A 27,591-nucleotide genomic window follows, 5' to 3' on the forward strand; every position below is an offset into this window, starting at 1 on the left:
CTATCTCAGTCGCCAGGGCATGGACGCAGGGGAATGGTCCCTTCACCCGGACGTGTTTCAGGAGATCTGTTGCCGCTGGGGGGTGCCGGACGTCGACCTCATGGCGTCCCGGCACAACAACAAGGTACCGGTGTTCATGGCACGGTCTCAAGATCCCAGAGCTCTGGCGGCAGACGCCTTAGTTCAGGATTGGTCGCAGTTTCAGCTCCCTTATGTGTTTCCTCCGCTGGCACTGTTGCCCAGAGTGTTACGCAAGATCAGGGCCGACTGCCGCCGCGTCATCCTCGTCGCTCCAGACTGGCCGAGGCGGTCGTGGTACCCGGATCTGTGGCATCTCACGGTCGGCCAACCGTGGGCACTACCAGACCGACCAGACTTGCTATCTCAAGGGCCGTTTTTCCATCTGAATTCTGCGGCCCTCAACCTGACTGTGTGGCCATTGAGTCCTGGATCCTAGCGTCTTCAGGGTTATCTCAAGACGTCATTGCCACTATGAGACAGGCTAGGAAACCAACGTCCGCCAAGATCTACCACAGGACGTGGAAAATTTTCCTGTCGTAGTGCTCTGCTCAGGGTTTTTCTCCCTGGCCTTTTGCCTTGCCCACTTTTCTGTCCTTCCTTCAATCTGGACTGGAAAAGGGTTTGTCGCTCGGCTCCCTTAAGGGACAAGTCTCAGCGCTCTGTGTTTTTCCAGAAGCGCCTAGCCAGACTTCCACAGGTACGCACGTTCCTGCAGGGGGTTTGTCACATCGTTCCTCCTTACAAGCGGCCGTTAGAACCCTGGGATCTGAACAGGGTGCTGCTGGTTCTTCAGAAACCACCATTCGAGCCAATGAGAGATATTTCTCACGCCTTTCGCAGAAAGTGGTTTTTCTAGTAGCAGTCACTTCACTTCGGAGAGTGTCTGAGCTAGCAGCGCTGTCATGCAAAGCCCCTTTCCTGGTTTTTCACCAGGACAAGGTGGTTCTGCGTCCGGTTCCGGAATTTCTCCCTAAGGTGGTATCCCCCTTTCATCTCAATCAGGATATCTCCTTACCTTCTTTTTGTCCTCATCCAGTTCACCAATGTGAAAAGGATTTGCACTTGTTAGATCTGGTGAGAGCACTCAGACTCTACATTTCTCGTATGGCGCCCCTGCGCCGCTCGGATGCACTCTTTGTCCTTGTCGCTGGCCAGCGTAAAGGGTCACAGGCTTCCAAATCAACCTTGGCTCGGTGGATCAAGGAGCCAATTCTCGAAGCCTACCGTTCGGCTGGGCTTCCGGTTCCCTCAGGGCTGAAGGCCCATTCTACCAGAGCCGTGGGCGCGTCCTGGGCTTTGAGGCACCAGGCTACGGCTCAGCAGGTGTGTCAGGCGGCTACCTGGTCGAGCCTGCACACTTTCACGAAACACTATCAGGTGCATACCTATGCTTCGGCGGATGCCAGCCTAGGTAGACGAGTCCTTCAGGCGGCGGTTGCCCACCTGTGGGAAGAGGCCGTTTTACGGCTCTCTTACAAGGTATTATTTTACCCACCCAGGGACTGCTTTTGGACGTCCCAATTGTCTGGGTCTCCCAATGGAGCGACAAAGAAGAAGGGAATTTTGTTTACTTACCGTAAATTCCTTTTCTTCTAGCTCCAATTGGGAGACCCAGCGCCCGCCCCTGTTTTTTTGTGTACACATGTTGTTCATGTTGAATGGTTTCAGTTCTCCGATATTCCTTCGGATTGAAGTTACTTTAAACCAGTTTTTAATTCTTTTTCCTCCTTCTTGCTTTTGCACCAAAACTGAGGAGCCCGTGGGAGCACGGGGGGTGTATAGGCAGAAGGGGAGGGGCTTTACACTTTTAGTGTAATACTTTGTGCGGCCTCCGGAGGCATAGCCTATACACCCAATTGTCTGGGTCTCCCAATTGGAGCTAGAAGAAAAGGAATTTACGGTAAGTAAACAAAATTCCCTTCTTTCAGGACCACAGAGACAGAGTGCAAATCGATCTGCGCAGATGTATGTATGAGGAGCAATAACCACACAGAGACATGTCTCTATTCGGGAGAAGCTCAATGGTCTACTGATCCATATATTATTAAATGCACACAGTTATTCAGTTCAACATTGTCCCTGATTGGTCAGAGATAACCAGCAATGGCCATATAGTACGTACCAGCTCGAACCAGCTGCTGAATACTTCTTTGTTAACACGTTGCTGAGCAAGAACGAGGAGTCAACCTCCCACATCTCACACCCCACATTTCACATGGTGAGAACTAAATGATTACAGATTCTCTCAGTATATTATAAATACCTCATTGTTCATTCTGGCTTCATTATCTTTAACACCTTACTGTACGCACATCTTAGAATCATATAAAGCTTCTATGCAATTGTCATATAGACACACAGATAATTATGCAACAACATCTATATGTTGATTATTTACACACCAGATAATCTTATTACATTTGGACAAATGACCTATAGCCCAGGCTACCTTCACAGTAGATGTGAGGATCAGATGACATCGGCCCCGTGTCTGGATCGGGCGTTTTGCTCCCGTTTCTTTTCTGTTCCTCATGTACTGACAGTCGGGTCGTTCGTATATTACAGAAGGTGCGGTGTGTGGTCAGAGCTGGGAGCAGAGAGAACAGAGTGTTTCCGAAATACAGCGGATTTTACAGAAAACCACTTTCCCCTTCCATATTGTGCCCCTGGAGCAGGTGAGACTTCACGAACACCTAGGGGACCTATCAAACACAATGGGCGAGGACCATGGGTGGGTGGATGATGTCCGTGGCTCCTCCACAGCCACCTACTGCATTGCCGATTTTTTTTATTGGCTGGTGGAATTTTCAGCATGTTGAGTGCTTCCGTTTACTGACAGCAATCAGAAATCTTAGAAAAAACACAGAATTTGCAGTATGGTTATTACTATGGAAAACAGAAGGAAAAGGAGTTCTTTGGGTACAAAAGTGAACAGACTTTATTGATATAAAAGATTAAAAGACAAAATTTACTGGTGACAATACATGATTAAATACATAATCAATATGCACAATACATGGTAATACAATAATACCTAAAATAGACGACAGTTACAAAAAGGTACAGTGGGTGGGCTTAGACCAGCGCTGTGCGTGCACCACCTCCTACCTGTTCCCACTCAACCTCCACAAGAGTTTAAAGAAGCAGCCATAGCTATCTCAGTGGGAGAGGGGGAGAGACGGTGAGGAATATTACCAGTCAGGGTGTTAGCGCTGGAAGGAGCAAGCCGGTAGGAGGATTTCCCGTGGAACCCGACGCACGTTTCGCATTCGTTAAGATGGCTTAATCATGGGTGGTTGTGGGTCCTAAGCTGTCACTTGATTGCATGGTTGTACCCACATAATATAAATATGTGCCATAATTCATTTTTATGGTTATTACTATGCCTCAGTTGGAGCACACGTTGGGGATGATGGGGTGCGCCAATGTCACAGAAATACCACGAGATAGTTAACTTTTCTTTATCGTTCCTATGGGAGACCAAGACATTGGGTGTATAGCTTCTGCCTCCGGAGGACACACAAAGTACTACACTAAAAAGTGTAGCTCCTCCCTCTGAGCATATACACCCCCTGGATAACCAAATCTAGCCAGTTCATTGCTTTGTGTTCAGGAGGCATACATCCACATATGCATTCTCATCTGATTTTTCGTTTTGGAAAGTTTTTGAAGAAAAGCGGGTCCAAGGCTGGACTCCCAGCATGTCCCTTCTCACCCCACTGTGTCGGCGGTGTTGTTAAGGTTGATTCCAGGGCTGGAGCCTTACATGCCGCGCTCCTTCACCATCCCTCGGGCTCTGGCTTGAAGTGGGAGCCAGCACAGTTCTCCTTGCTTTGCAGGAGGCCGGTCTCCATCCGCAGCCCTTCAGGATCCTGCTGGACGGAGTACTCATCCCCAGGGACTTGAAACCCTGCGTCTCACAAGCTAAGTATCTGAGACGTTTATGTTCGGGGGTCCCTTGTATTTTATTGTTGGGGAGAGTGTGCTGTGTAACTGTTCTGACATTTCCGGCCGGTTCTCTGGTTGTCACCTGAGAACCGCGCCGATGGAGCCTGCGCGCCGGCCGCATCGCTTAAATTTAGGCCCCGACTTCGCCTGAGGCCTAGTTTCGATTTCACTGCCCTTGCATGTCAATCATGAAGAGGGACAGTGCGGCTCCGCCCAGCGGCCGTTCGGCACAGGGGAGGGACACTCCTCTCTGAGTAAATGTCCCCTTCCCTGTAAATCTCCTTGGCCCTCCAGATCCCGCTCTCAGAGTAGGTCCCGCCCCCTCTCCTCGCTCTGGCGCCATTTTATCAGCATTCTCTCAGCGATCGGCGCTGGCTGCAGCATCCCTGCTAATCTGTCTGGGGGTCCGGGCTGTGGGATCTGGAGGGCACACAAACGGTCTGGTAAGCCACAACCTCCGGTTGTAGACCTGCTTATGTACTCTCTGGGGGTCATCCTGGCTCAGAGCCCCCACTTCAGCAGCATGTCTCACACAAGGAGCAAGGCTGCAAGGCTGTACGCAATATGCACTGCATGTAAGCTCGTGCTGCCTGAACCGAGCACATATCCACATTGTGATGCCTGCTCTAACCTGACAATGCCTCAGCCTGGAATCGCGCCCACAGTGGTCCCTCCGGCTGCTCCGGCTCCGGTGGCTGAACCCCCGGCTTGGGTAGAATCCTTCTCTAGGTCAATCTCCCAGTCTTTTGCCGACTCCATGGGACAGCTGTCCCGGACTTTGCTGAACATGCATCAGCCCCCTTCTCAGGGCGCCTCTGCTGCTAGGGCTCTCTCAGCGGAGCTCACAGAGGATTCTTCATCTGGTCCCAGACCCCGTCCTCCTAAGAGGAGACGCAGGGCTCCCTCTCTTTCCTCGTCCCGCGGCTCTGATTCAAGAGCTGACTCGCAGGACGAGGAGGATGCCGTTACTGGGGGCTCGGAGGCTACCTCCATGTGCCCCATTGATCTGTCCGAAAGTCACTCAGATGTTAGTGATTTGATTGCGTCCATTAATTCTGTACTGGACCTCAATCCGCCAGTATCAGAGGAGCAACCCTCTCTGGCAGAAAAGCACCAGTTTACCTTGCCTAAGAGGACAAGGAGTGTGTTCTTTAACCACTCCAGTTTTCAGACCGCTGTGACCAAGCCTAGGGCCTGTCCTGACAAACGCTTCCCAAAGCGTGGTTCTGATGACCGTTTTCCCTTTCCACCAGAGGTGGTCAAGGAGTGGGCTCATTCACCAAAGGTAGACCCTCCGGTGTCTAGACTCTCAGCCCGGACAGTTGTATCAGTGGCTGATGGCACCTCTCTTAAAGATTCCACTGACCGCCAGGTTGACCTTCTGGCCAAATCTGTATATGAGGCGGCAAGGGCCTCGTTCTCCCCATCTTTTGCAGCAGTGTGGGCTCTCAAGGCCATCTCTGCTTCTCTAGAGGAGATGCACTCCCTCACCAGGGAATCTATGCCCGAAATGGTTGCCTTAACTTCCCAAGCTTCAGCTTTTTCATCCTATGCCATGTCTGCCATGCTGGAAGCTTCTCACCGCACTGCGGTGGCTTCGGCTAATTCCCTCGCTATCCACAGGATCTTGTGGCTTCGAGAGTGGAAGGCAGACGATTCTTCAAAGAAGTACCTTGCTGGGCTCCCTTTTGCTGGGTCCCGGCTGTTCGGAGAACAACTGGATGAAATTATTAAGGAAGCTACTGGCGGGAAGAGTACTTCCATGCCACAAACTAAAACCAGGAAACCTGTCCAGGGCAGGAACCAGTCGAGGTTTCGTTCCTTTCGTTCCTCCAACTGGTCATCCTCTAAGCCCTCGGCCTCGTCCACTAACTCAGCCAAGGACCAAAAACCCAACTGGCGCACGAAGCCGCGTCCTCAGAAGACCGCAGGAGCTGCTGCCACTAAGGCAGCCTCCTCTTGACTATCTGGCCGCGCCAGCAACGTCCTTGGTCAGTGGCAGGCTCTCCCACTTTGGCGACGTGTGGTTTCAACACGTCTCCAATCAGTGGGTGCGGGATATCATCTCCCACGGCTACAGGATAGAATTCTCTTCCAGCCCGCCAAACAGATTTTTTCTGTCAACTCCCCCCTGCTCCAAGGCCGCCGCCTTCTCTCAGGCCGTGGCATCCTTGCAGGCCAACGTAGTAATTGTACCGGTTCCCGCCCGGGAACGGTTCAGAGGTTTCTACTCAAATCTCTTCCTAGTTCCCAAAAAGGACGGTTCCTTCCGGCCCATCCTGGATCTCAAGCTTCTCAACAAGCATGTTCAGGTGCGGCATTTTCGCATGGAGTCTCTGCGATCAGTCATTGCCTCAATGGCCCAAGGAGATTTCCTGGCATCCATCGACATCAGAGATGCCTATCTGCATGTGCCAATTGCAGTTTCACACCAGCGTTGGCTACATTTTGCAATCGGAGAGGAACATTTCCAATTCGTGGCTCTCCCCTTCGGGTTAGCCACGGCCCCTCGCGTATTCACCAAGGTCATGGCAGCAGTGGTTGCGGTTCTGCACCTCCAGGGGTTGGCAGTGATTCCTTACCTGGACGACCTTCTAGTCAAGGCTTCATCCAGTGCAGACTGTCAGCGGAGTGTCTCGCTCACTCTCGCCACTCTAATCCATTTCGGGTGGCTTGTCAATCTGCCCAAATCCACTCTGACACCGACCCAGAAGCTCACGTACCTAGGGATGCAATTCGAGAATCTGCCAGCACTTGTGAAGCTGCCCTTAGTCAAACAGCAGTCCCTCCATCTGGCGGTGCGCTCTTTGCTGAGGCCCCGCCGTCATTCCATCAGGCACCTGATGCAGGTGCTGGGTCAGATGGTGGCGTCAATGGAAGCGGTTCCCTTTGCCCAGTTCCATCTGCGCCCCCTGCAGCTGGACATTCTCCGCTGTTGGGACAAGCGGACTTCCTCCTTGCACAGGTTAGTGGCTCTGTCGCCACAGACCAGGGGCTCCCTTCAGTGGTGGCTTCGGCCCCTCTCTCTGTCTCAGGGACGCTCCTTCCTGGCCCCGTCCTGGGTGATTCTCACCACGGATGCCAGTCTATCCGGCTGGGGAGCAGTATATCTCCACCACAGAGCGCAGGGCACTTGGACTCCGTCCGAATCAGCCCTCTCGATCAATGTGCTGGAAATCAGAGCTGTGCTTCTAGCTCTCTTAGCCTTTCACCACCTATTGGCGGGCAAGCACATCCGAGTCCAGTCAGACAACGCGACAGCGGTTGCCTTCATCAATCACCAAGGCGGGATACGCAGCCGCCTGGCAATGTTGGAGGTTCAACGCATCCTTCAATGGGCGGAGTACTCCAAGTCCACCATATCCACAGTCCACATCCCAGGCGTGGAAAACTGGGAGGCAGATTATCTCAGCCGTCAAACCGTGGACAGTGGCGAGTGGTCCCTGCATCCGGCAGTGTTTCGGTCAATCTGCCGCAAGTGGGGCACTCCGGAAGTGGATCTAATGGCATCCCGGCACAACAACAAGGTTCCGGTTTACGTGGCTCGCTCCCACGATCCTCAGGCCTTTGCAGCGGACGCTCTGGTTCAAGATTGGTCCCAGCTTCGTCTGTCCTACGTGTTTCCCCCTCTAGCTCTCTTGCCCAGAGTCCTGCGCAAGATCAGAATGGAGGGCCGTCGAGTCATCCTCATTGCACCGGACTGGCCCAGGCGAGCTTGGTACCCAGACCTGCTCCATCTGTCCGTAGAGGTGCCGTGGCATCTCCCGGACCGTCCAGACCTTCTCTCACAAGGTCCGTTTTTCCGCCAGAATTCTGCGGCTCTCAGATTGACGGCATGGCTCTTGAGTCCTGGATCTTGACGGCTTCTGGTATTCCTCCTGAAGTCATCTCCACTATGACTCGGGCTCGGAAGTCTTCCTCGGCCAAAATCTATCACAGGACCTGGAGAATTTTCCTGTCCTGGTGTCGCTCTTCCGGCCATGCTCCTTGGCCTTTTTCCTTGCCGACCCTCCTGTCCTTTCTACAGTCCGGTCTGCAGCTAGGACTATCCCTCAATTCCCTCAAGGGACAGGTCTCGGCTCTGTCAGTGTTGTTCCAGCGGCGTATCGCCCGGCTGGCTCAGGTGCGCACCTTCATGCAGGGCGCGTCTCACATCATTCCGCCTTACCGGCGGCCCTTGGATCCCTGGGACCTCAATCTGGTCCTCACGGCCTTGCAGAAACCCCCCTTTGAGCCTCTTAGGGAGGTTTCTTTGTCTCGTCTTTCACAGAAAGTGGTCTTTCTAGTGGCCATAACTTCCCTCAGGAGAGTCTCTGATTTGGCTGCGCTCTCTTCGGAGTCACCTTTTTTGGTTTTTCATCAAGACAAGGTGGTTCTCCATCCGACTCCGGACTTTCTCCCTAAGGTGGTTTCTCCTTTCCACCTTAACCAGGACATTTCCCTGCCTTCCTTTTGTCCGGCTCCTGTTCATCGCTTTGAAAAAGCGTTGCATACTCTGGATCTGGTGCGGGCGCTCCGGATCTATGTGTCTCGCACCGCTGTTCTTAGGCGGTGCACCTCTCTTTTTGTGCTAACCACAGGTCGGCGTAAGGGCCTCTCGGCTTCTAAGCCGACCTTGGCTCGTTGGATTAGGTCGGCCATTTCCGATGCCTACCAGTGTACTCAGGTGCCTCCCCCGCCGGGGATCAAGGCACACTCGACCAGAGCTGTCGGTGCCTCTTGGGCTTTCAGGCACCAGGCTACGGCTCAGCAGGTCTGTCAGGCTGCCACTTGGACTAGTCTGCATACCTTTTCAAAGCACTACCAAGTGCATGCTCATGCTTCGGCAGATGCGAGCTTGGGCAGACGCATACTTCAGGCGGCTGTCGCCCATTTGTGAAGTTAGGCTCCGCCTACTTCCCAGTTTTCTGTTTATTCCCACCCATGGACTGCTTTGAGACGTCCCAATGTCTGGGTCTCCCATAGGAACGATAAAGAAAAAGAGAATTTTGTTTACTTACCGTAAATTCTTTTTCTTATAGTTCTGTATTGGGAGACCCAGCACCCTCCCTGTTGCCTGTTGGCAGTTTCTTGTTCCGCCTGTTATCACCGGCTGTTGTTGTAGACAGAGGCTCCGGTTGTTCCGGTTCTTGCTCTATCTCTACTTGTGGGTGGCTATTCTCCTTCAGCTTTTGCACTAAACTGGCTATATTTGGTTATCCAGGGGGTGTATATGCTCAGAGGGAGGAGCTACACTTTTTTTAGTGTAGTACTTTGTGTGTCCTCCGGAGGCAGAAGCTAAACACCCAATGTCTGGGTCTCCCAATACGGAACTATAAGAAAAAGAATTTACGGTAAGTAAACAAAATTCTCTTTTTTGTTTTCTTCCCTTTTTGTCTGTAGGTTTTCTCGCTACCGCAGTCTGTTCTGCAGTCAGCTCTTCCAGGGAACCTAAAGCATATGGGGAATTACAAGCGGGCAGTGAACAGCTTTTTAGGACAGCAGCGGGCACAAGGGGTGGATGAGCCATCGGGCACCGCTGATGAGCTGGCACAGCTCCGTGTTACTGGCGACACTTTACCTAATGGCAGCACGTACAGCCGTCCTCCTCCGGAGCTCACCTCTGCACTGACGGACATCTTCAGCTCTGCCCGAACTGTGACGGCCAAGGTGGAGCTGCTGCAATCTCTTCGGTAAGCCGCCTGCCTGGTGTGCAGCATCCAATGCCAGTAGTAGAAGCGGTGGATCACATATTCGGTACCACCATCACTTGGAGCTCGGCTTCCACCACCGGGAATATCCGACACCTCTTTCTAAGCACATCCGTATGATTTTAGGCAGATTTTGTACTTTTTTACCTTCTTTAGTATCTGACGGTCTACCATGTCCATAGGAACCACCTTCTCCTCCACGTGGCTCGTTCTTGTGGCTACTCCAAGGTGATGAGCGGGGAGAGCTGCACACGTCTGGCGGCTCGTCTACTTGCCAACATATCTTTAGGACGTGGGGCGTTCCTGGCTTTGGACACGGTGAATATATTTCTCGTATAACCATGTGGAGTGTTATATGTGCAGTGCAGCTGCTAAAAGTAATAATATTAATATTTATTCACTTATATAGCGCCATTAATTCCACAGCGCTTTACATACATTGACAACACTGTCCCCATTGGGGCTCACAATCTAAATTCCCTATCTGTATGTCTTTGGAGTATGGGAGGAAACCGGAGACCCTGGAGGAAACCCACACAAACACGGGGAGAACATACAAACTTCTTGCAGATGTTGTCCTTGGTGGGATTTGAACCCAGGACCCCAGCGCTGCAAGACTTCAATGTTAACCACTGAGCCACCATGTAGTGCTAACCACTGAGCCACCTTGCCACCCTGTACAGTACACAATTGCATCATGACTTTTTGATCATTTTTTTATTTTTGCAGGGTTTCTCTGATGATCGCTCCGGAGATGTGGTTACTGTCCGGCCCATGCGGGAATATTCACTGAAAGAGATCTCCTTCTATAACCGGCTTTTCCATGTGCAGTCGGTCTTCATCCCCACAATGGAGACTAAGGTACAGATAAATGAGCTGCTGAGTTGTTTTCTGGTACAAATGTGGCTTCACTAGGCAGGTGGCTCAGGGTGCAGTGTGGTTTCTCCAAAATAGGACCTGAGGTCGGTGTGCGGCCTCTCCTGGATGGGGGCTGAGGTTGTGGTGTAGCCTCTCCTGGATGGGGGCTGAGGTTGTGGTGTGACCTCTCCTGGATGGGGGATGAGGTTGTGGTGTGACCTCTGCTGGATGGGGGCTGAGGTTGTGGTGTAACCTTTCCTGGATGGGGGCTGAGGTTATGGTGTGACCTCTCCTGGATGGGGGCTGAGGTTGTGGTGTGACCTCTCCTGGATGGGGGCTGAGGTTGTGGTGTGACCTCTCCTGGATGGGGGCTGAGGTTGTGGTGTAACCTTTCCTGGATGGGGGCTGAGGTTGTGGTGTGACCTCTCCTGGATAGGGGCTGAGGTTGTGGTGTGACCTCTTCTGGATGGGGGCTGAGGTTGTGGTGTGACCTCTTCTGGATGGGGGCTGAGGTTGTGGTGTGACCTCTTCTGGATGGGGGCTGAGGTTGTGGTGTGACCTCTTCTGGATGGGGGCTGAGGTTGTGGTGTGACCTCTTCTGGATGGGGGCTGAGGTTGTGGTGTGACCTCTTCTGGATGGGGGCTGAGGTTGTGGTGGGACCTCTCCTGGATGGAGGTTGTGGTGGGACCTCTCCTGGATGGAGATTGTGGTCTGCCTTCTCGAAGGACTTCTGGAAGAACCTTGTAGAGTTTTTCCGTTTTTATGGCTATTAATTCTTTCTTTATCGTTCCTTTGGGAGACCCAGACCATGGGTGTTTAGCTTCTGCCTCCGGAGGACACACAAAGCACTACACCTAAAAGTGTAGCTCCTCCCTCTGAGCTTATACACCCCCTGGTGAGCCAGTCCCAGCCAGTTTATTGCTTTGTGTCAGGAGGCATACATCCACACATGCATTCTCATATGATTTGTTTTCCTTTTGGAATGAGATTGAAGAAGTGCGGGTCCACGTCTAAACCCCCGGCATGTCCCTTCTCACCCCACTGTGTCGGCGGTGTTGTAAGGTTGATTCCAAGGCTGGAGCCTTACATGCCGCGCTCCTTCACCATCCCTCTTGGGCTCTGGCTTGAAGTGGGAGCCAGCACGGTTTCCCTGCCTGGCAGGAGACCAGTCTCCATCCGCAGCCCTTCAGGACCCTGTTGGACTGGAGCACTCATCCCCAGGGACCTGGCCCTGCGTCTCAGCAGCTAAGTACCTGAGACAAAACAGACCATGAATCTTCAGATCCATCATGTGTATAAATACATATTAACCAGGGTCCCACACATATAGTATAGTCCTAAAAATGACCACTAGTACTTATTATTTTAATAAAGTCAGATAGACAGATTTTTATGCAAAAAACAGTATAAATTTATTGTACATAAATAATTAAAGGCACACAGTGCATGAAGTGAATTTTAAAACCATGCATACATATGACAGGACAGTGCGTTAGATCATTTTACGTAATGGCGCTGGTAACGGACAATATATATCTTGGAAGCTAGTTAGTAGGTCAAATATACAGTCAGTATGGATGGTTATTAGTACAAAACCAATATAATAGTGTTAAACTGGTTAATCACCTGGGAGTAAAAGCCCTATTGATCACAATATATAATATTGCCATATAATGGGAGAGAAACCTCCTATGCTACACAGTACATGGATCACCAGATATATTTGAATCACTGAATATGACTTATATATTCCCAGCACATATGCAATATGCACATATAGGTCAATTAATCACATCAAATGCATCACAAAAAAACCATCATTTATAAATTCATAGCATAGGAGACAATTGTCTGCCACCATTAAATAGCACATTAGTCATTCACTTGGTAAGGTTTGTGCTTATAATACCCAGATCAGGGAAATTATAGTTGTCATCTGGGGGTGTATATCCCAGAAAAAATGCCACTGAAAGTGCTATATATGGTGCAGAATCAATCATCAATTGATTATCAATCGTACGCTCTCCCCCCCACCATAGTACAATGTGGGCATACAAGTCATAATTCATTAAAGCTAACACAGAAAAATGTCATGGACTGCAAGATAAGCAAACCACAAGCTCCAAGCCTCCTCGTGGTTAGCACTGTTAAGGATAACCAAAGAGCATTATATGCAAGCCTCATAATAGAACATACCAGCTGTAGCCATAGGATACTGAACGCACTGCCCCGCACCTGACGCGTTTCGCAAGAGCTTTGTCTCTTGACCTTGAGACAAAGCTCTTGCGAAACGCGTCAGGTGCGGGGCAGTGCGTTCAGTATCCTATGGCTACAGCTGGTATGTTCTATTATGAGGCTTGCATATAATGCTCTTTGGTTATCCTTAACAGTGCTAACCACGAGGAGGCTTGGAGCTTGTGGTTTGCTTATCTTGCAGTCCATGACATTTTTCTGTGTTAGCTTTAATGAATTATGACTTGTATGCCCACATTGTACTATGGTGGGGGGGAGAGCGTACGATTGATAATCAATTGATGATTGATTCTGCACCATATATAGCACTTTCAGTGGCATTTTTTCTGGGATATACACCCCCAGATGACAACTATAATTTCCCTGATCTGGGTATTATAAGCACAAACCTTACCAAGTGAATGACTAATGTGCTATTTAATGGTGGCAGACAATTGTCTCCTATGCTATGAATTTATAAATGATGGTTTTTTTGTGATGCATTTGATGTGATTAATTGACCTATATGTGCATATTGCATATGTGCTGGGAATATATAAGTCATATTCAGTGATTCAAATATATCTGGTGATCCATGTACTGTGTAGCATAGGAGGTTTCTCTCCCATTATATGGCAATATTATATATTGTGATCAATAGGGCTTTTACACCCAGGTGATTAACCAGTTTAACACTATTATATTGGTTTTGTACTAATAACCATCCATACTGACTGTATATTTGACCTACTAACTAGCTTCCAAGATATATATTGTCCGTTACCAGCGCCATTACGTAAAATGATCTAACGCACTGTCCTGTCATATGTATGCATGGTTTTAAAATTCACTTCATGCACTGTGTGCCTTTAATTATTTATGTACAATAAATTTATACTGTTTTTTGCATAAAAATCTGTCTATCTGACTTTATTAAAATAATAAGTACTAGTGGTCATTTTTAGGACTATAAGTACCTGAGACGTTTATATTTTGGTGGTTCCTGTACTTTATTGTTGGGGAGAGTGTGCTTACTGTATTTATAGGCATTTCCGGCGGGTTCTCTAGCTGTCGCCCGAGAACCGCGCCGATGGTGCCTGCGCGTCGGCCTCGCCGCTCAAATTTAGGCCCCGGCTTTGCCGGAGGCCTAGTTTCTGTTCTCTGCCCTCGCATGTCATTCATGCAGAGGGACAGGCTCGGCTCCTCCCGGCGGCCGTTCTGCACAGGGGAGGGACACTCCCCACTGCTGTGCGTGTCTCCTCCCCTGTAGGTCTCTATGGCCCTTCAGTTCCCGCTCTCAAGCCAAGTCCCGCCCCCACTCCGGTGGCCATCTTCTCAGACAGAGTTCACTCGGCGCTGGTCTGCACTCTGCATCCCTGCTGAAGTGCTGTGCTTGGGGGTCCGGGCTTCGGGATCTGGAGGGCACACAACACCGCTCCAGCGGTCTGGTAAGCCACAACCGGCTCTGGTTCTGGACCTCTGTATATACTCTCTGGGGTGCATTCTCTTGCAGAGCCACCACTCCAGCAGCATGTCTCACACGAGGAGCAAGGCTCCAAAGCTTTATTCTGTATGCGCTGCATGTAAGCTCCTGCTGCCTGAACCGAGCACCTATCCTCATTGTGATGTCTGCTCTAACTTGGCAGGGCCACAGCCTGGAGTCTCACCCCCAGTGGTCTCTCAGGCTGCTCCTGCTCCTGTGGCTGAACCCCCGGCCTGGGTAGAGTCCTTTTCTAGGTCTATCTCCCAGTCTTTTGCTGAGTCCATGGGACTTCTGTCCAGGACTTTGTTAAATATGCATCAGCCCTCTTTGCAGGGTGCCCCTACTGCTATGGGTCCCTTAGGTTCGGAGCTCACAGAGGACTCATCATCAGGGCCCAGACCCTGTCCTCCTAAGAAGAGACACAGGGTTTCCTCTCCTTCCTCCTCCCGTGGCTCTGATTCAAGAGCTGACTCGCAGGATGAGGAGGATGCCTTTACAGGGGGCTCGGACGCTACCTCCATGTGCCCCATTGATCTGTCCGAGGGTGACTCAGATCTTAGTGACTTGATTGCTTCCATTAATTCTGTACTGGATCTCAATCCGCCAGTATCAGAGGAGCAACCTTCTCTGGCAGAAAAGCACCAGTTTACCTCGCCTAAGAGAGTAAAGAGTGTGTTCTTTAACCACTCCAGTTTTCAGGCCGCTGTGACCAAACCCAGGGCCTGTCCTGACAAACGCTTCCTAAAGCGTGGTTCTGATGACCGTTTTCCCTTCCCACCTGAGGTGGTCAAGGAGTGGGCTCAGTCCCCAAAGGTAGACCCTCCGGTGTCTAGGCTCTCAGCCCGGACCGTTGTATCGGTGGCTGATGGCACCTCCCTTAAGGATTCCACTGACCGGCAGATTGACCTCCTGGCCAAATCCGTGTATGAAGCTGCGGGGGCCGCGTTTTCCCCGGCTTTTGCAGCAGTGTGGGCTCTCAAGGCCATCTCTGCTTCTCTAGAGGAGATGCATTCCCTCACCAGGGACTCTATGCCCGGAATGGTTGCCTTAACTTCCCAAGCTTCAGCTTTTTCATCTTATGCCATGTCTGCCATGCTGGAGGCTTCTCACCGCACTGCGGTGGCTTCGGCTAATTCCCTCGTTATCCGCAGGGTCTTGTGGCTTCGAGAGTGGAAGGCAGATGCTTCTTCTAAGAAGTACCTTGCTGGGCTCCCTTTTGCTGGTTCCCGGCTGTTCGGTGAACAGCTGGATGAAATTATTAAGGAAGCTACTGGCGGGAAGAGTACTTCCATGCCACAAACCAAAACCAGGAAACCTGCCCAGGGTTGGAATCAGTCGAGGTTTCGTTCCTTTCGTTCCTCCAACTGGTCGTCCTCTAAGCCCTCGGCCTCGTCCGCTAACTCAGCCAAGGACCAGAAATCCAACTGGCGCCCAAAAGCGCGTCCGCAGAAGACCGCAGGAGGTGCTGCCACTAAGCCAGCCTCCTCATGACTCTCTGCCCGCTCTGGCGACGTCCTTAGTCGGTGGCAGGCTCTCCCACTTTGGCGACGCTTGGTTTCAACACGTCTCCGATCAGTGGGTGAGAGATATCATCTCCAACGGCTACAGGATAGAATTCTCCTCCAGCCCTCCAAACAGATTTTTTTCTCTTAACTCCCCCTTGCTCCAAGGCCGCCGCCTTCTCTCAGGCCGTGGCATCCTTGCAGGCCAACGGAGTAATTGTACCAGTTCCCGTCCGGGAACGGTTCAGAGGTTTTTACTCAAATCTCTTCCTAGTCCCCAAAAAGGACGGTTCCTTCCGGCCCATCCTGGATCTCAAGCTTCTCAACAAGCATGTTCAGGTGCGGCACTTTCGCATGGAGTCCCTACGATCAGTCATTGCCTCAATGACCCAAGGGGATTTCCTGGCATCCATCGACATCAGAGATGCTTATCTGCATGTGCCAATTGCAGTTTCCCACCAGCGTTGGCTACGTTTTGCAATAGGGGAAGATCATTTCCAATTCGTGGCTCTCCCCTTCGGGTTAGCCACGGCACCTCGGGTATTCACCAAGGTCATGGCAGCAGTGGTTGCGGTCCTGCACCTCCAGGGGTTGGCAGTGATTCCTTACCTGGACGACCTTCTAGTCAAGGCTCCATCCAGCGCAGACTGTCAGCAGAGTGTCTCGCTCACTCTCGCCACTCTAGCCCAATTCGGGTGGTTGGTCAATCTGTCCAAATCCACCCTGACTCCGACCCAGAGTCTCGCGTACCTAGGGATGCAGTTCGAGGCTTTGTCGGCACTTGTGAAGTTGCCCTTAGACAAACAGCAGTCCCTCCAGCTAGCGGTGCGCTCTCTGCTGAGGCCCCGCCTTTATACCCTCAGGCGTCTGATGCAGGTGCTGGGTCAGATGGTGGCGTCCATGGAGGTTGTTCCCTTTGCCCAGTTCCATCTGCGCCCCCTGCAGCTGGACATTCTCCACTGTTGGGACAAGCGGCCTTCCTCCTTACACAGGTTAGTGGCTCTATCGCCACAGACCAGGAGCTCTCTTCAGTGGTGGCTTCGGCCCCTCTCCCTGTCCCAGGGGCGCTCCTTCCTGTCCCCGTCCTGGGTGATTCTCACCACGGATGCCAGTCTATCCGGCTGGGGAGCGGTATGTCTCCACCACAGAGCTCAGGGCACTTGGACTCCGTCCGAGTCAGCCTTTTCAATCAATGTGCTGGAAACCAGAGCCGTGTTTCTAGCTCTCCTAGCATTTCACCACCTGCTGGCGGGCAGGCACATTCGAGTCCAGTCAGACAACGCGACAGCAGTTGCCTACATCAATCACCAAGGCGGGACGCGCAGCCGCCAGGCAATGTTGGAGGTACAACGCATCCTTCAATGGGCGGAGGACTCCAAGTCCACCATATCCGCAGTCCACATCCCAGGCGTGGAAAACTGGGAGGCAGATTATCTCAGCCGTCAAACCGTGGACGGTGGCGAGTGGTCCCTGCACCCGGCAGTGTTTCAGTCAATCTGCCGCAAATGGGGCACTCCGGACGTGGACCTAATGGCATCCCGTCACAACCACAAGGTTCCTGTTTACGTGCTCGCTCCCGCGATCCCCAGGCATTCGCCGCGGACGCTCTGGTTCAAGACTGGTCCCAGTTTCGTCTGTCCTACGTGTTTCCCCCTCTAGCTCTTTTGCCCAGAGTCCTGCGCAAGATCAGAATGGAGGGCCGTCGAGTCATCCTCATTGCACTGGACTGGCCCAGGCGAGCTTGGTATCCGGACCTGCTCCATCTGTCCGTAGAGATGCCGTGGCATCTCCCGGACCGTCCAGACCTGCTCTCGCAAGGTCAGTTTTTCCGCCAGAATTCTGCGGCCCTCAAATTGACGGCGTGGCTCTTGAGTCCTGGATTTTGACGGCTTCTGGTATTCCTCCTGAAGTCATCTCCACTATGACTTCTTCCGCTAAGATCTATCACAGGACTTGGAAGATTTTCCTGTCCTGGTGTCGCTCTACCGACCATCTCCCTTGGCCATTCTCCTTGCCGACCCTTCTTTCTTTTCTTCAGTCCGGTCTGCAGCTAGGACTGTCCCTCAACTCTCTCAAGGGACAAGTCTCAGCTCTGTCAGTTCTGTTCCAGCAGCGTCTCGCTCGGCTGGCTCAGGTCCGCACCTTCATGCAAGGCGCGTCTCACATCATTCCGCCTTACCGGCGGCCCTTGGATCCCTGGGACCTTAACTTGGTTCTCACGGTTTTGCAGAAACCCCCCTTTGAGCCTCTTAGGGATGTTTCTTTGTCTCGGCTTTCACAGAAAGTGGCCTTTCTGGTAGCCATAACTTCTCTCAGGAGAGTCTCTGATTTGGCTGCGCTCTCCTCGGAGTCACCTTTTTTAGTTTTTCATCAAGACAAGGTGGTTCTCCGTCCGACTCCGGACTTTCTTCCTAAGGTGGTCTCTCCCTTCCACCTTAACCAGGATATTTCCTTGCCGTCCTTCTGTCCGGCTCCTGTTCATCGCTTTGAAAAAGTGCTGCATACTCTAGATCTGGTGCGTGCTCTCCGGATCTATGTGTCTCGCACCGCTGCTCTTAGGCGGTGCACCTCTCTTTTTGTGCTAACCACAGGTCGGCGTAAGGGCCTCTCTGCTTCTAAGCCGACCTTAGCCCGTTGGATTAGGTCGACCATTTCGGACGCCTACCAGAGTACCCAGGTGCCTCCCCCGCCGGGGATCAAGGCACATTCGACCAGAGCTGTCGGTGCCTCTTGGGCTTTCAGGCACCAGGCTACGGCTCAACAAGTCTGTCAGGCTGCCACTTGGTCTAGCCTGCATACCTTTTCGAAGCACTACCAAGTGCATGCTCATGCTTCGGCAGATGCGAGCTTGGGCAGACGCATCCTTCAGGCGGCTGTCGCCCATTTGTGAAGTTAGGTTCCGCCTACTTCTTAGTTTTTCTGTTTATTCCCACCCATGGACTGCTTTGAGACGTCCCATGGTCTGGGTCTCCCAAAGGAACGATAAAGAAAAAGAGAATTTTGTTTACTTACCGTAAATACTTTTTCTTATAGTTCCGTATTGGGAGACCCAGCACCCTCCCTGTTGCCTGTTGGCAAGTTCTTGTTCCGCGTGTTATCACCGGCTGTTGTCGTGGACAGAGTCTCCGGTTGTTCCGGCTCTTGTTCTGTTCTACTTGTGGGTGGCTATTTTCCTTCAGCTTTTGCACTAAACTGGCTCGGACTGGCTCACCAGGGGGTGTATAAGCTCAGAGGGAGGAGCTACACTTTTAGGTGTAGTACTTTGTGTGTCCTCCGGAGGCAGAAGCTAAACACCCATTCTCTGGGTCTCCCAATACGGAACTATAAGAAAAAGAATTTACGGTAAGTAAACAAAATTCTCTTTTTTTCTAGGCTCCTGATAACAGCAGCATCCAGCACCTCTCCTCGTCTTTCCTCACCAGGCTGCAGGCAGAGTTCCCCTCCACCGTGAGCACCGTGTACAGGTGAATGTCCTTTGTCCAAACCATGTCTACCTCTCCACTACATCTTGGACACCTTGGTCTTCCACCCTTACTCCACCTCTCGTATATTTATGCCTTGTGCTTGGGTCTCTTTCAAAACGGCCACAGAGGTTGCAGGACTTTATCTGCCGGACCAGGCAGTGAGAGCAGGGATCATGAATCCGTCCTTTAGTCTATCGTTATTATATAATAATAGTTTCTGACATTTTTATTCCAGGACAAGCGAGAAGCTGAATACGTTCCGGACCGAAACCGCAGATGAGGACGTCCAGCAGGAAAGGTGTCTCATGTGCATGTGCAATCTGGACACACGTACCGGTAAGGACTGGAGGTCCAATAATCTTCTGCATCCGGAGCCATCAACACCCCCCTCACTCGCTCCACTGATTGACTTTGCTGCCCCCTTGTGGCAGTGACAGCGTAGTGCATGCTCACAGTCCCCAATAATCTATATATTGTTCTTGCATCAGGTGAAGCCTCTGCCTTCTGTGCCACACAAATATCTCAGAATCTCTCTCAAAAGAGGCCGAAAAGCAATGAAGAAGCCGCAAGAGACCCCGAGAAGCAATGCTGCAACAGTGGACCGTGCTGTGACAAATCCACCTCTTGTAGCAGGTGAATGCTGCCTATATCTCATATCATTAATCACACAGCTGGTTATGGATTTCGAGTGAAATAAGTATTGAACACTGCACCAATACTCTAACTAAATTCTATAGATATGAATTTCTTACTAGATGTCGATAACAACCCATCCAATCCACTAGACAAATCGATCAAACCATAGATGATCTATAAGTTATTTGTAATAATGAGAAATGACACAGGGAGAAATTATTGCCCACACTTACTGAAATGTATTTAATACTTCATATTAAAGGGGTTTTTTGGTGATGAAGCTTTAAGACGTTTCCTGTATGGAGACACTAGTCGTCTGCATTGCTCAGGTGGGATTTTGTCCATTCTTCCGTACAAACACTCCTCACATCCTGCAGGTCCCGGCTTCCTCTATGGTCTCTGAGCTTTAGTTCCTTCCATACATTATCTATTGGATTCAGCTCCGGTGATCGGCTCGGCCATTCTAGCCGCTTTATTTTCTGTCTCTGAAACTAATTGAGAATTTTCTGTGTTATTGGGATCCTTGTGTTGCTGAAATGTCCACCCTGGTCTCCTCTTCATCATCCTGGTAGTTGGCAGCAGATTATTATCAGAATGTCTCTGAACATTTGTCCTATCATCCTTCCTTCAGTTATATAATGTTTCCCAGTGGCATATGCTGAAAAACAGCCACACACCATCATGTTCCCACCTCCAAACTTCACTTTTGTTGGTGATTTGCCTTTTGGCCTCCAAACATTGTGTGTATTATGTCCTCCAAAGAGATCAATTTTGGTCTAATCCAGTCTATAGTCTCCCAGTATTTCAGAGACTTGTCTAAATGTCATTGTGTAAACTTTAAACGCATTTGAACCTTCTTTTTGTTCAGCAATGGAGTCTTGCGTGGTGAGCGTGCATACAGGAGCGTGCATACGGGAGCGTGCATACAGGGGCATGCATACAGGGGCGTTCATCCATGAGCATGCATACAGGCCATGGAGGGGGGAGTGCATGACATGTTTTCTTTGAAACCATTCTACCTGCTGATTCCAGGTTTTCTATAGCTCTCCTCAGCTGGACCTCTGCTCTTGGACAACTCTTCCGATAATTCTTTTCACTCCTCTGTCTGAAATCTTGCAAGGAGCAACTGATCGTGCCCAGATTATGGTGAATTGATGTTCTTTCCACTTCTAGATTATCCCTAACTGTACTCGCTGGAACCTTCAGTAGGTTAGGAATTCCTCTAAAACCAATGCCATCAGTATGGTTTGCAACATTAACGTTGCGAAGGTCTTGAGACCGCTCACTAGTTTTACCCATCATGAGATGTTTTTTGTGTGGCATCTTGGTAATGAGACATCTTTTTATAGGACAGTTGAACCATATAGATCAGTTGAACCAGTTGATATTATTTATGACTAAGGGGCAGGATTGCTTTCTATTTCCTGATGACTTTCCATGGCTTTTTGCACCGCTCTTTCCTCATGTGTTCAATACTTTTTCACTATGTCATTTCTTACTATTACACATCACTTAATTTATGGACATCTATGGTTTGATTTCTTTGCCTGTGTGAATTGGATGGGTTGTTACCGACATCTGGTGAGAAATTTATGTCAATAGCACCTTTAAAAATGTACGTACTTACTGACGAATTTAGTGACGTGTTCAATACTTATATCACCTGCTGTGTATATGGTTTTTTTTTTTTTTTAAATAATCCATGTCTGTCCCCTCCAGTGCTCTTAGGATACAAGACTTCACGTCCTTCTTATGCTACAGCTGCAGAGTGACGGTCAAGGATGTGGTAGGTGAAATTAGCCAGAAAAAAGTGTAAAAATCTCCCCAAACTTGTTAAAATTAGGATATATTATATACGCCCTGATTACAGGATGCATTTGTTGTCCAATTCTCTTTAAAGGGGGGGGGTAAGAAATCATTCTAACAAAACGGGAGCTAATCTCGGGGTGTCCTGCACCCCAGGAGTCAGTGCAATCTATGGGGACACTGAAACAAGTGTTACATTAACCTTGAGGGTCCCCACAGGGGCAATAAAGGATTTCACTCTGTCCTGTTATTTGGGGACATGGTGGGGCTTCCAGAAATAGATAAACTCTACTCTGAATTAGTGAACGCTCCTGAATTATCTCAGAATTCAGTAATTGTAAATTTAACCCCCATAAGAGAGTATTCGTTTCTGATAAAGTGACGGCAAGTGATTGGGGCCGGGTGCAGTTTGTACCCCAGCCGTGTGCAGGGAGGGGGCTGAGGCTGAGGCTGTGCCATGGCCCCTTTATTTTCAGTATATAAAAGATAGGGTCCAGCTCAAAAAAAAAAAAAAAAAGTAGGTTCTAGGAGGAAAAAAAAATTAGTAATCATAAAGGGTAACTCCAACACTCAAGAGACAACAAAGGGTCAAATAGAATTATTATTTTTTTTTTTTATTATTTTTGATTTGTCACAAAACGACGTTTCGGCTTCCAGGAAGCCTTCATCAGGGTTTTGCATATAAAGCGTTGAGGGTTTAGGGGAAAAAAATCTGCAATACCAGATGGCGCGCAGGACGTCTGTGTTATGGGTAATGAATGCAGAGATAAATAATATGTCAGGTTAGAGGATAGAAGAGCAGTGTGTCCACAGGCGTTTAATGGACAAAGTCCCAGGCAGTGGTGGTAGTGATTGCGGCGGCAGCTATCACTGCAAACTGTTGGGGGAGACCTCCCGGTCTCTCTCAGGGTCTCAGAAGAGGATTCCGAATCCAAACTACGCAGATGTATATGAATCAGGAAAATGACCACACAGAGACGTATCTCTATTTGGGAGAAGCACAGTGCCCTTGTATTCAAAGCATAACATTCTTATACAATTTTTCTGCATTGTCTCTTAACCAACCAATTAGCTTGGGTTTAGCTCATTCCCTTAGTAAAGCATTTCAGATGTGTCATAGGCATAGAGTCTATGAATAGAACAATGTCAGTTACTTATTTGAAACTACAGATAAGTATCTCTTCTATTCAAGAATGATAGTTACCTATCTGTAGTTTCAAATAGGTAACTGACATTCATGAATAGAAGAGATACTTACCTATTTGAAACTACACATAAGTATCTCTTCTATTCATGAATGTCAGTTACCTATTTGAAACTACAGATAACTGACATTCATGAATAGAAGAGATACTTATCTGTAGTTTCAAATCTCTTCTATTCAAGAATGATAGTTACCTATTTGACACTACAGATAAGTATCTCTTCTATTCATGAATTTTAGATACTTATTCATGAACTAAAACTTATTCTACTTTAGCCCTAAGCATCATTTGTTTTGGTTACACATTCCGTTAATAGTTCAATTAGGTATATGTGGAGATGCAATCCATAAAACATTCAAAAGGACGGATTATCTTATTATACTGGACAAACGATTCATAGCCTAGGCCTTCACACCACCAATACCTGACATATGCTTTGTCTCTGCATTCTCGGGCACCTTACCCATACCGCAGACGCCCTGAGCATCATCTGATATTGCAGGTTTTTCTTTGTCGCTCTATTGGGAGACCCAGACAATTGGGTGTATAGGCTATGCCTCCGGAGGCCGCACAAAGTATTACACTCAAAAGTGTTAAGCCCCTCCCCTTCTGCCTATACACCCCCCGTGCTCCCACGGGCTCCTCAGTTTTTTGCTTTGTGCGAAGGAGGTCAGACACGCACAGCACAGCTCCACAGATTAGTCAGCAGCAGCTGCTGACTATGTCGGTTGGAAGAAAAGTGGGCCCATATAGGGCCCCCAGCATGCTCCCTTCTCACCCCACTCTTGTCGGCGGTGTTGTTAAGGTTGAGGTATCCATTGCGGGTACGGAGGCTGGAGCCCACATGCTGCTTTCCTTCCCCATCCCCCTCAGGGCTCTGGGTGAAGTGGGATCCTATCGGTCTCCAGGCACTGAGACCGTGCTTCATCCACAACTCCTGTGGAGCCTGCTGGATAGGAGCCGGGTACAGTTCAGGGACATGGCCCTGCTACGTGAAGGTACTCTGTATCCCTGTGGGGACCGCGCACGGCAACACCTCAGCTTTGCTGGGTGTGCTAGTGCACCGGGGACCGCGGCGCTGACCGGGTTAAACTGTGCCATTACACACTCAGCGTCGCTGAGTGTGTTTATATGTAGGGGCTACCGCGCTAACCGCCGCTGCCATGGGAAACTGCGGCGCGGCTGGGACTTGTAGTTCGCCGGGGACTTCGGCGTCGGCCGCGCTTTTACGGCGGCCACGCGTATACTCGAGTCCCCGGCTTGCTTGCGGCCTAGTTTCCCTTTCTCCCGCCCTCAGCCCTGACAGGCAGGGGAAGGGCGGGACGCTGCACGGAACGAGCAGCACTGAGGGCTGGAGTATGATTTCCATACCCCACCCCCATCACTGTGCACAGTGTGAGCACCAGTTCCCGCACTTTCTCGGCCACGCCCACGGCTCCCTCCTCTCGTCAGGACGCCGCAGCCATTCCTGTCAGCTCCTCCGACGCTGCAGAGAGGGATTAACCCTGGGAGACCCAGACACGGTCTCTGGTGGCCTCATAACCGCTTTAGGCGGATGGTAAGCAGCACCTGTGGTGCTAGCCCCATGGTGCTGTAGTGTATTGATACATTATTTGTTTATAGTATATATTTTACACTGTATGAGCACAGTTCATTCTGGCTATATACCCTAGTGTGTTACTCAGGGAAAACAATAGCATGGCGCCCACAAAAGGCAGGGGTGCCAAAGCACAGGCTTATTATACTGCCTGCGTCGCTTGTACGACCCAGCTGCCGGCAGGTTCCATTGACCCTCATTGTGTGCAATGTTCGGCCCCTGTGACACTTCTTCAGCCAGGGCCTCTGCTAAGAGGGGCCCAGGGGGAGCCACCTGTTGACACTGTCCTAGTGATGGGGACGGAGTTTGCAAAACTCTCTGAGACTATGACTAAGATACTAGAAGCCTTGCAGTCCAGGCCGGTATCTCAGCACAGGGACTCTGTTGAATCATTGTTCCCTGGCCCCCCTCAGTTGGACCAACAATGTCCTCCCAGGGTATCTCATACATCCCAGACTGAGGGTTCTGACTTAGACCCCAGCCCCAGACTGACTAAGCGAGCTCGCTTAGAATTTCCCTCGACATCATATTGTTCAGGGTCTCAGCGGGGGGAATCTCTGGTTGATGATGCGGAGACAGCGGATCAGGATTCTGATCCTGAGGGCGCTCTCAATCTTAATACTCCAGACGGGGACGCCATAGTGAACGATCTTATTGCGTCCATCGATCAAATGCTGGATATTTCTCCCTCAGCTCCTCCGGCGGAGGAGTCAGCTTCTCTTACACCGAGTATGTTTCTGGACCACTCTGATTTCAGAGAGGCAGTCCAGATTCATCATGCTTGTCCAGATAAGCGGTTTTCTAAGCGCCTTAAGGATACACGTTATCCTTTTCCCCCTGACGTGGTTAAAGGTTGGACTCAGTGTCCCAAAGTGGATCCTCCAATCTCCAGACTGGCGGCTAGATCCATACTTGCAGTGGAAGAGGGGGCCTCGCTCAAGGATGCCACTGACAGGCAGATGGAGCTCTGGTTGAAATCCATCTATGAAGCTATCGGAGCTTCTTTTGCCCCAGCATTCGCAGCCGTATGGGCGCTACAAGCTATCTCAGCAGGTCAAGCGCAAATTGAAGCAGCCACATGCACGGCCGCGCCACAAGTGGCACCCATTACCACCCAGACCTCGGCAATTGCGTCTTACGCTATTATTGCTGTCCTGGACTCTGCGAGCCGTACGGCGGTCGCGGCCGCCAATTCGGTGGTACTCCGCAGGGCCTTGTGGCTACGGGAATGGAAGGCAGATTCTGCTTCCAAAAAAGCGCTTAACCAGTTTGCCAATTTCTGGCGACAGGCTGTTTGGCGAGCGTCTGGATGAAATCATCACACAATCCAAGGGAAAGGATACATCCTTACCCCAGTCCAAACAGGACATACCCCAACAGAGGAGAGGGCAGTTGAGGTTTCGGTCCTTTCAGGGCGGGGCAGGTCCCAATTCTCCTCGTCCAAAAGGTCTCAGAAAGAACAAAGGAACTCTCAGGCATGGCGGTCTAAGTCACGTCCTTAAAAGGACACCGGAGGCGCCGCTAACAAAGCGGCTTCCTCATGACTTCGACCTCCTCTAGTAGCATCCTCGGTCGGTGGCAGGCTCTCCCGCTTTTGCGACACCTGGCTGCCACAAATAAGAGACCGCTGGGTGAGAGACATTCTGTCTCACGGTTACAAGATTGAGTTCACCTCTCGTCCCCCGACTCGATTCTTCAGGTCATTCCCGCCTCCCTAGCGAGCCGAGGCTCTTCTGCAGGCGCTGTGCACTCTGAAGGCAGAAGGAGTGGTGATCCCGGTTCCTCTTCAGCAACTGAGCCACGGTTTTTACTCCATCTTGTTTGTGGTCCCAAAGGAGGACGGGTCTTTCCGCCCGGTCCTGGACCTGAAACTGCTCAACAAACATGTAAAACCAGACGGTTCAGGATGGAATCCCTCCGCTCCGTCATCGCCTCAATGTCCCAAGGAGATTTCCTTGCATCGATCGATATCAAAGATGCTTATCTCCACGTACCGATTGCTCCAGAGCCAGCGCTTCTTGCGCTTCGCCATAGGAAACGAACACCTGCAATTCGTGGCACTGCCGTTCGGCCTGGCAACAGCCCCACGGGTTTTTACCAAGGTTATGGCTACTGTAGTAGCGCTCCTACACTCGCAGGGTCACTCGGTGATCCCGTACTTGGATGCTGATCAAGGCACCCTCTCAAGAGGCATGCCAACGCATCCTCGACGCTTCCCTGGAGACTCTCCAGGGTGTCGGGTGGATCATCAATTTTCCAAAGTCAAATATGACACCGGCCCAATCGCTGACATATCTTGGCATGGAGTTTCATACCCTCTCAGCGATAGTGAAGCTTCCGCTGTTCAAGCAGTAGGCACTACAGAAAGGACAACAATCTCTCCTTCAAGGCCAGTCACACCCCTTGAGGCGCCTCATGCACTTCCTGGGGAAGATGGTGGCAGCAATGGAGGCAGTCCCTTTCGCGCAGTTTCACCTGCGTCCCCTTCAATGGGACATCCTATGCAAATGGGACAGGAAGCAGTCGTCCCTCGACAGGACCGTCTCCCTCTCTCAGGCGACCAAAGCTTCCCTTCGGTGGTGGCTTCTTCCCACTTCGTTATCGAAGGGGAAATCCTTCCTACCCCCATCCTGGGAAGTAGTCACGACGGACGCGAGTCTGTCAGGGTGGGGAGCGATTTTTTTTTTCCCCACCACAGGGCTCAGGGTACGTGGACCCAGCAAGAGTCCTCGCTTCAGATCAACGTTCTGGAAATACGGGCAGTGTATCTTGCCCAGAAAGCGTTCCAGCAGTGGCTGGAGGGCAAGCAGATCCGAATTCAGTCGGACAATTCCACAGCGGTGGCATACATCAACCACCAAGGCGGCACACGCAGCCGGCAAGCCTTCCAGGAAGTCCGGCGGATTTTGATGTGGGTGGAAGCCACGGCATCCACCATATCCGCAGTTCACACCCCAGGCGTGGAAAACTGGGAAGCAGATTATCTCAGTTGCCAGGGCATGGACGCAGGGGAATGGTCCCTTCACACGGACGTGTTTCAGGAGATCCGTTGCTGCTGGGGGGTGCTGGACGTCGACCTCATGGCGTCCCGGCACAACAACAAGGTACCAGTGTTCATGGCACGGTCTCAAGATCCCAGAGCTCTGGC

At 50.7% G+C, this 27,591-nt stretch overlaps 1 protein-coding gene across 1 annotated transcript in view; it reads left to right on the forward strand.

Moving 5' to 3' along the window:
- Nucleotides 1-27,591, forward strand: part of CTU2 (cytosolic thiouridylase subunit 2) — a 49,636-nt gene that overhangs the window by 17,022 nt on the left and 5,023 nt on the right. The window contains exons 6-13 of the mRNA XM_075325891.1: nt 2,587-2,696; nt 9,352-9,641; nt 9,842-9,977; nt 10,389-10,520; nt 19,108-19,199; nt 19,435-19,535; nt 19,688-19,832; nt 21,555-21,621. Coding sequence (XP_075182006.1) covers nt 2,587-2,696; nt 9,352-9,641; nt 9,842-9,977; nt 10,389-10,520; nt 19,108-19,199; nt 19,435-19,535; nt 19,688-19,832; nt 21,555-21,621 — 1,073 coding nt within the window. The remainder of the gene's footprint in view (nt 1-2,586; nt 2,697-9,351; nt 9,642-9,841; nt 9,978-10,388; nt 10,521-19,107; nt 19,200-19,434; nt 19,536-19,687; nt 19,833-21,554; nt 21,622-27,591) is intronic.

This window comes from Anomaloglossus baeobatrachus, chromosome 10 (genome assembly GCF_048569485.1).
Source record: "Anomaloglossus baeobatrachus isolate aAnoBae1 chromosome 10, aAnoBae1.hap1, whole genome shotgun sequence".
In the NCBI taxonomy this organism is placed as follows: Eukaryota; Metazoa; Chordata; class Amphibia; order Anura; family Aromobatidae; genus Anomaloglossus; species Anomaloglossus baeobatrachus.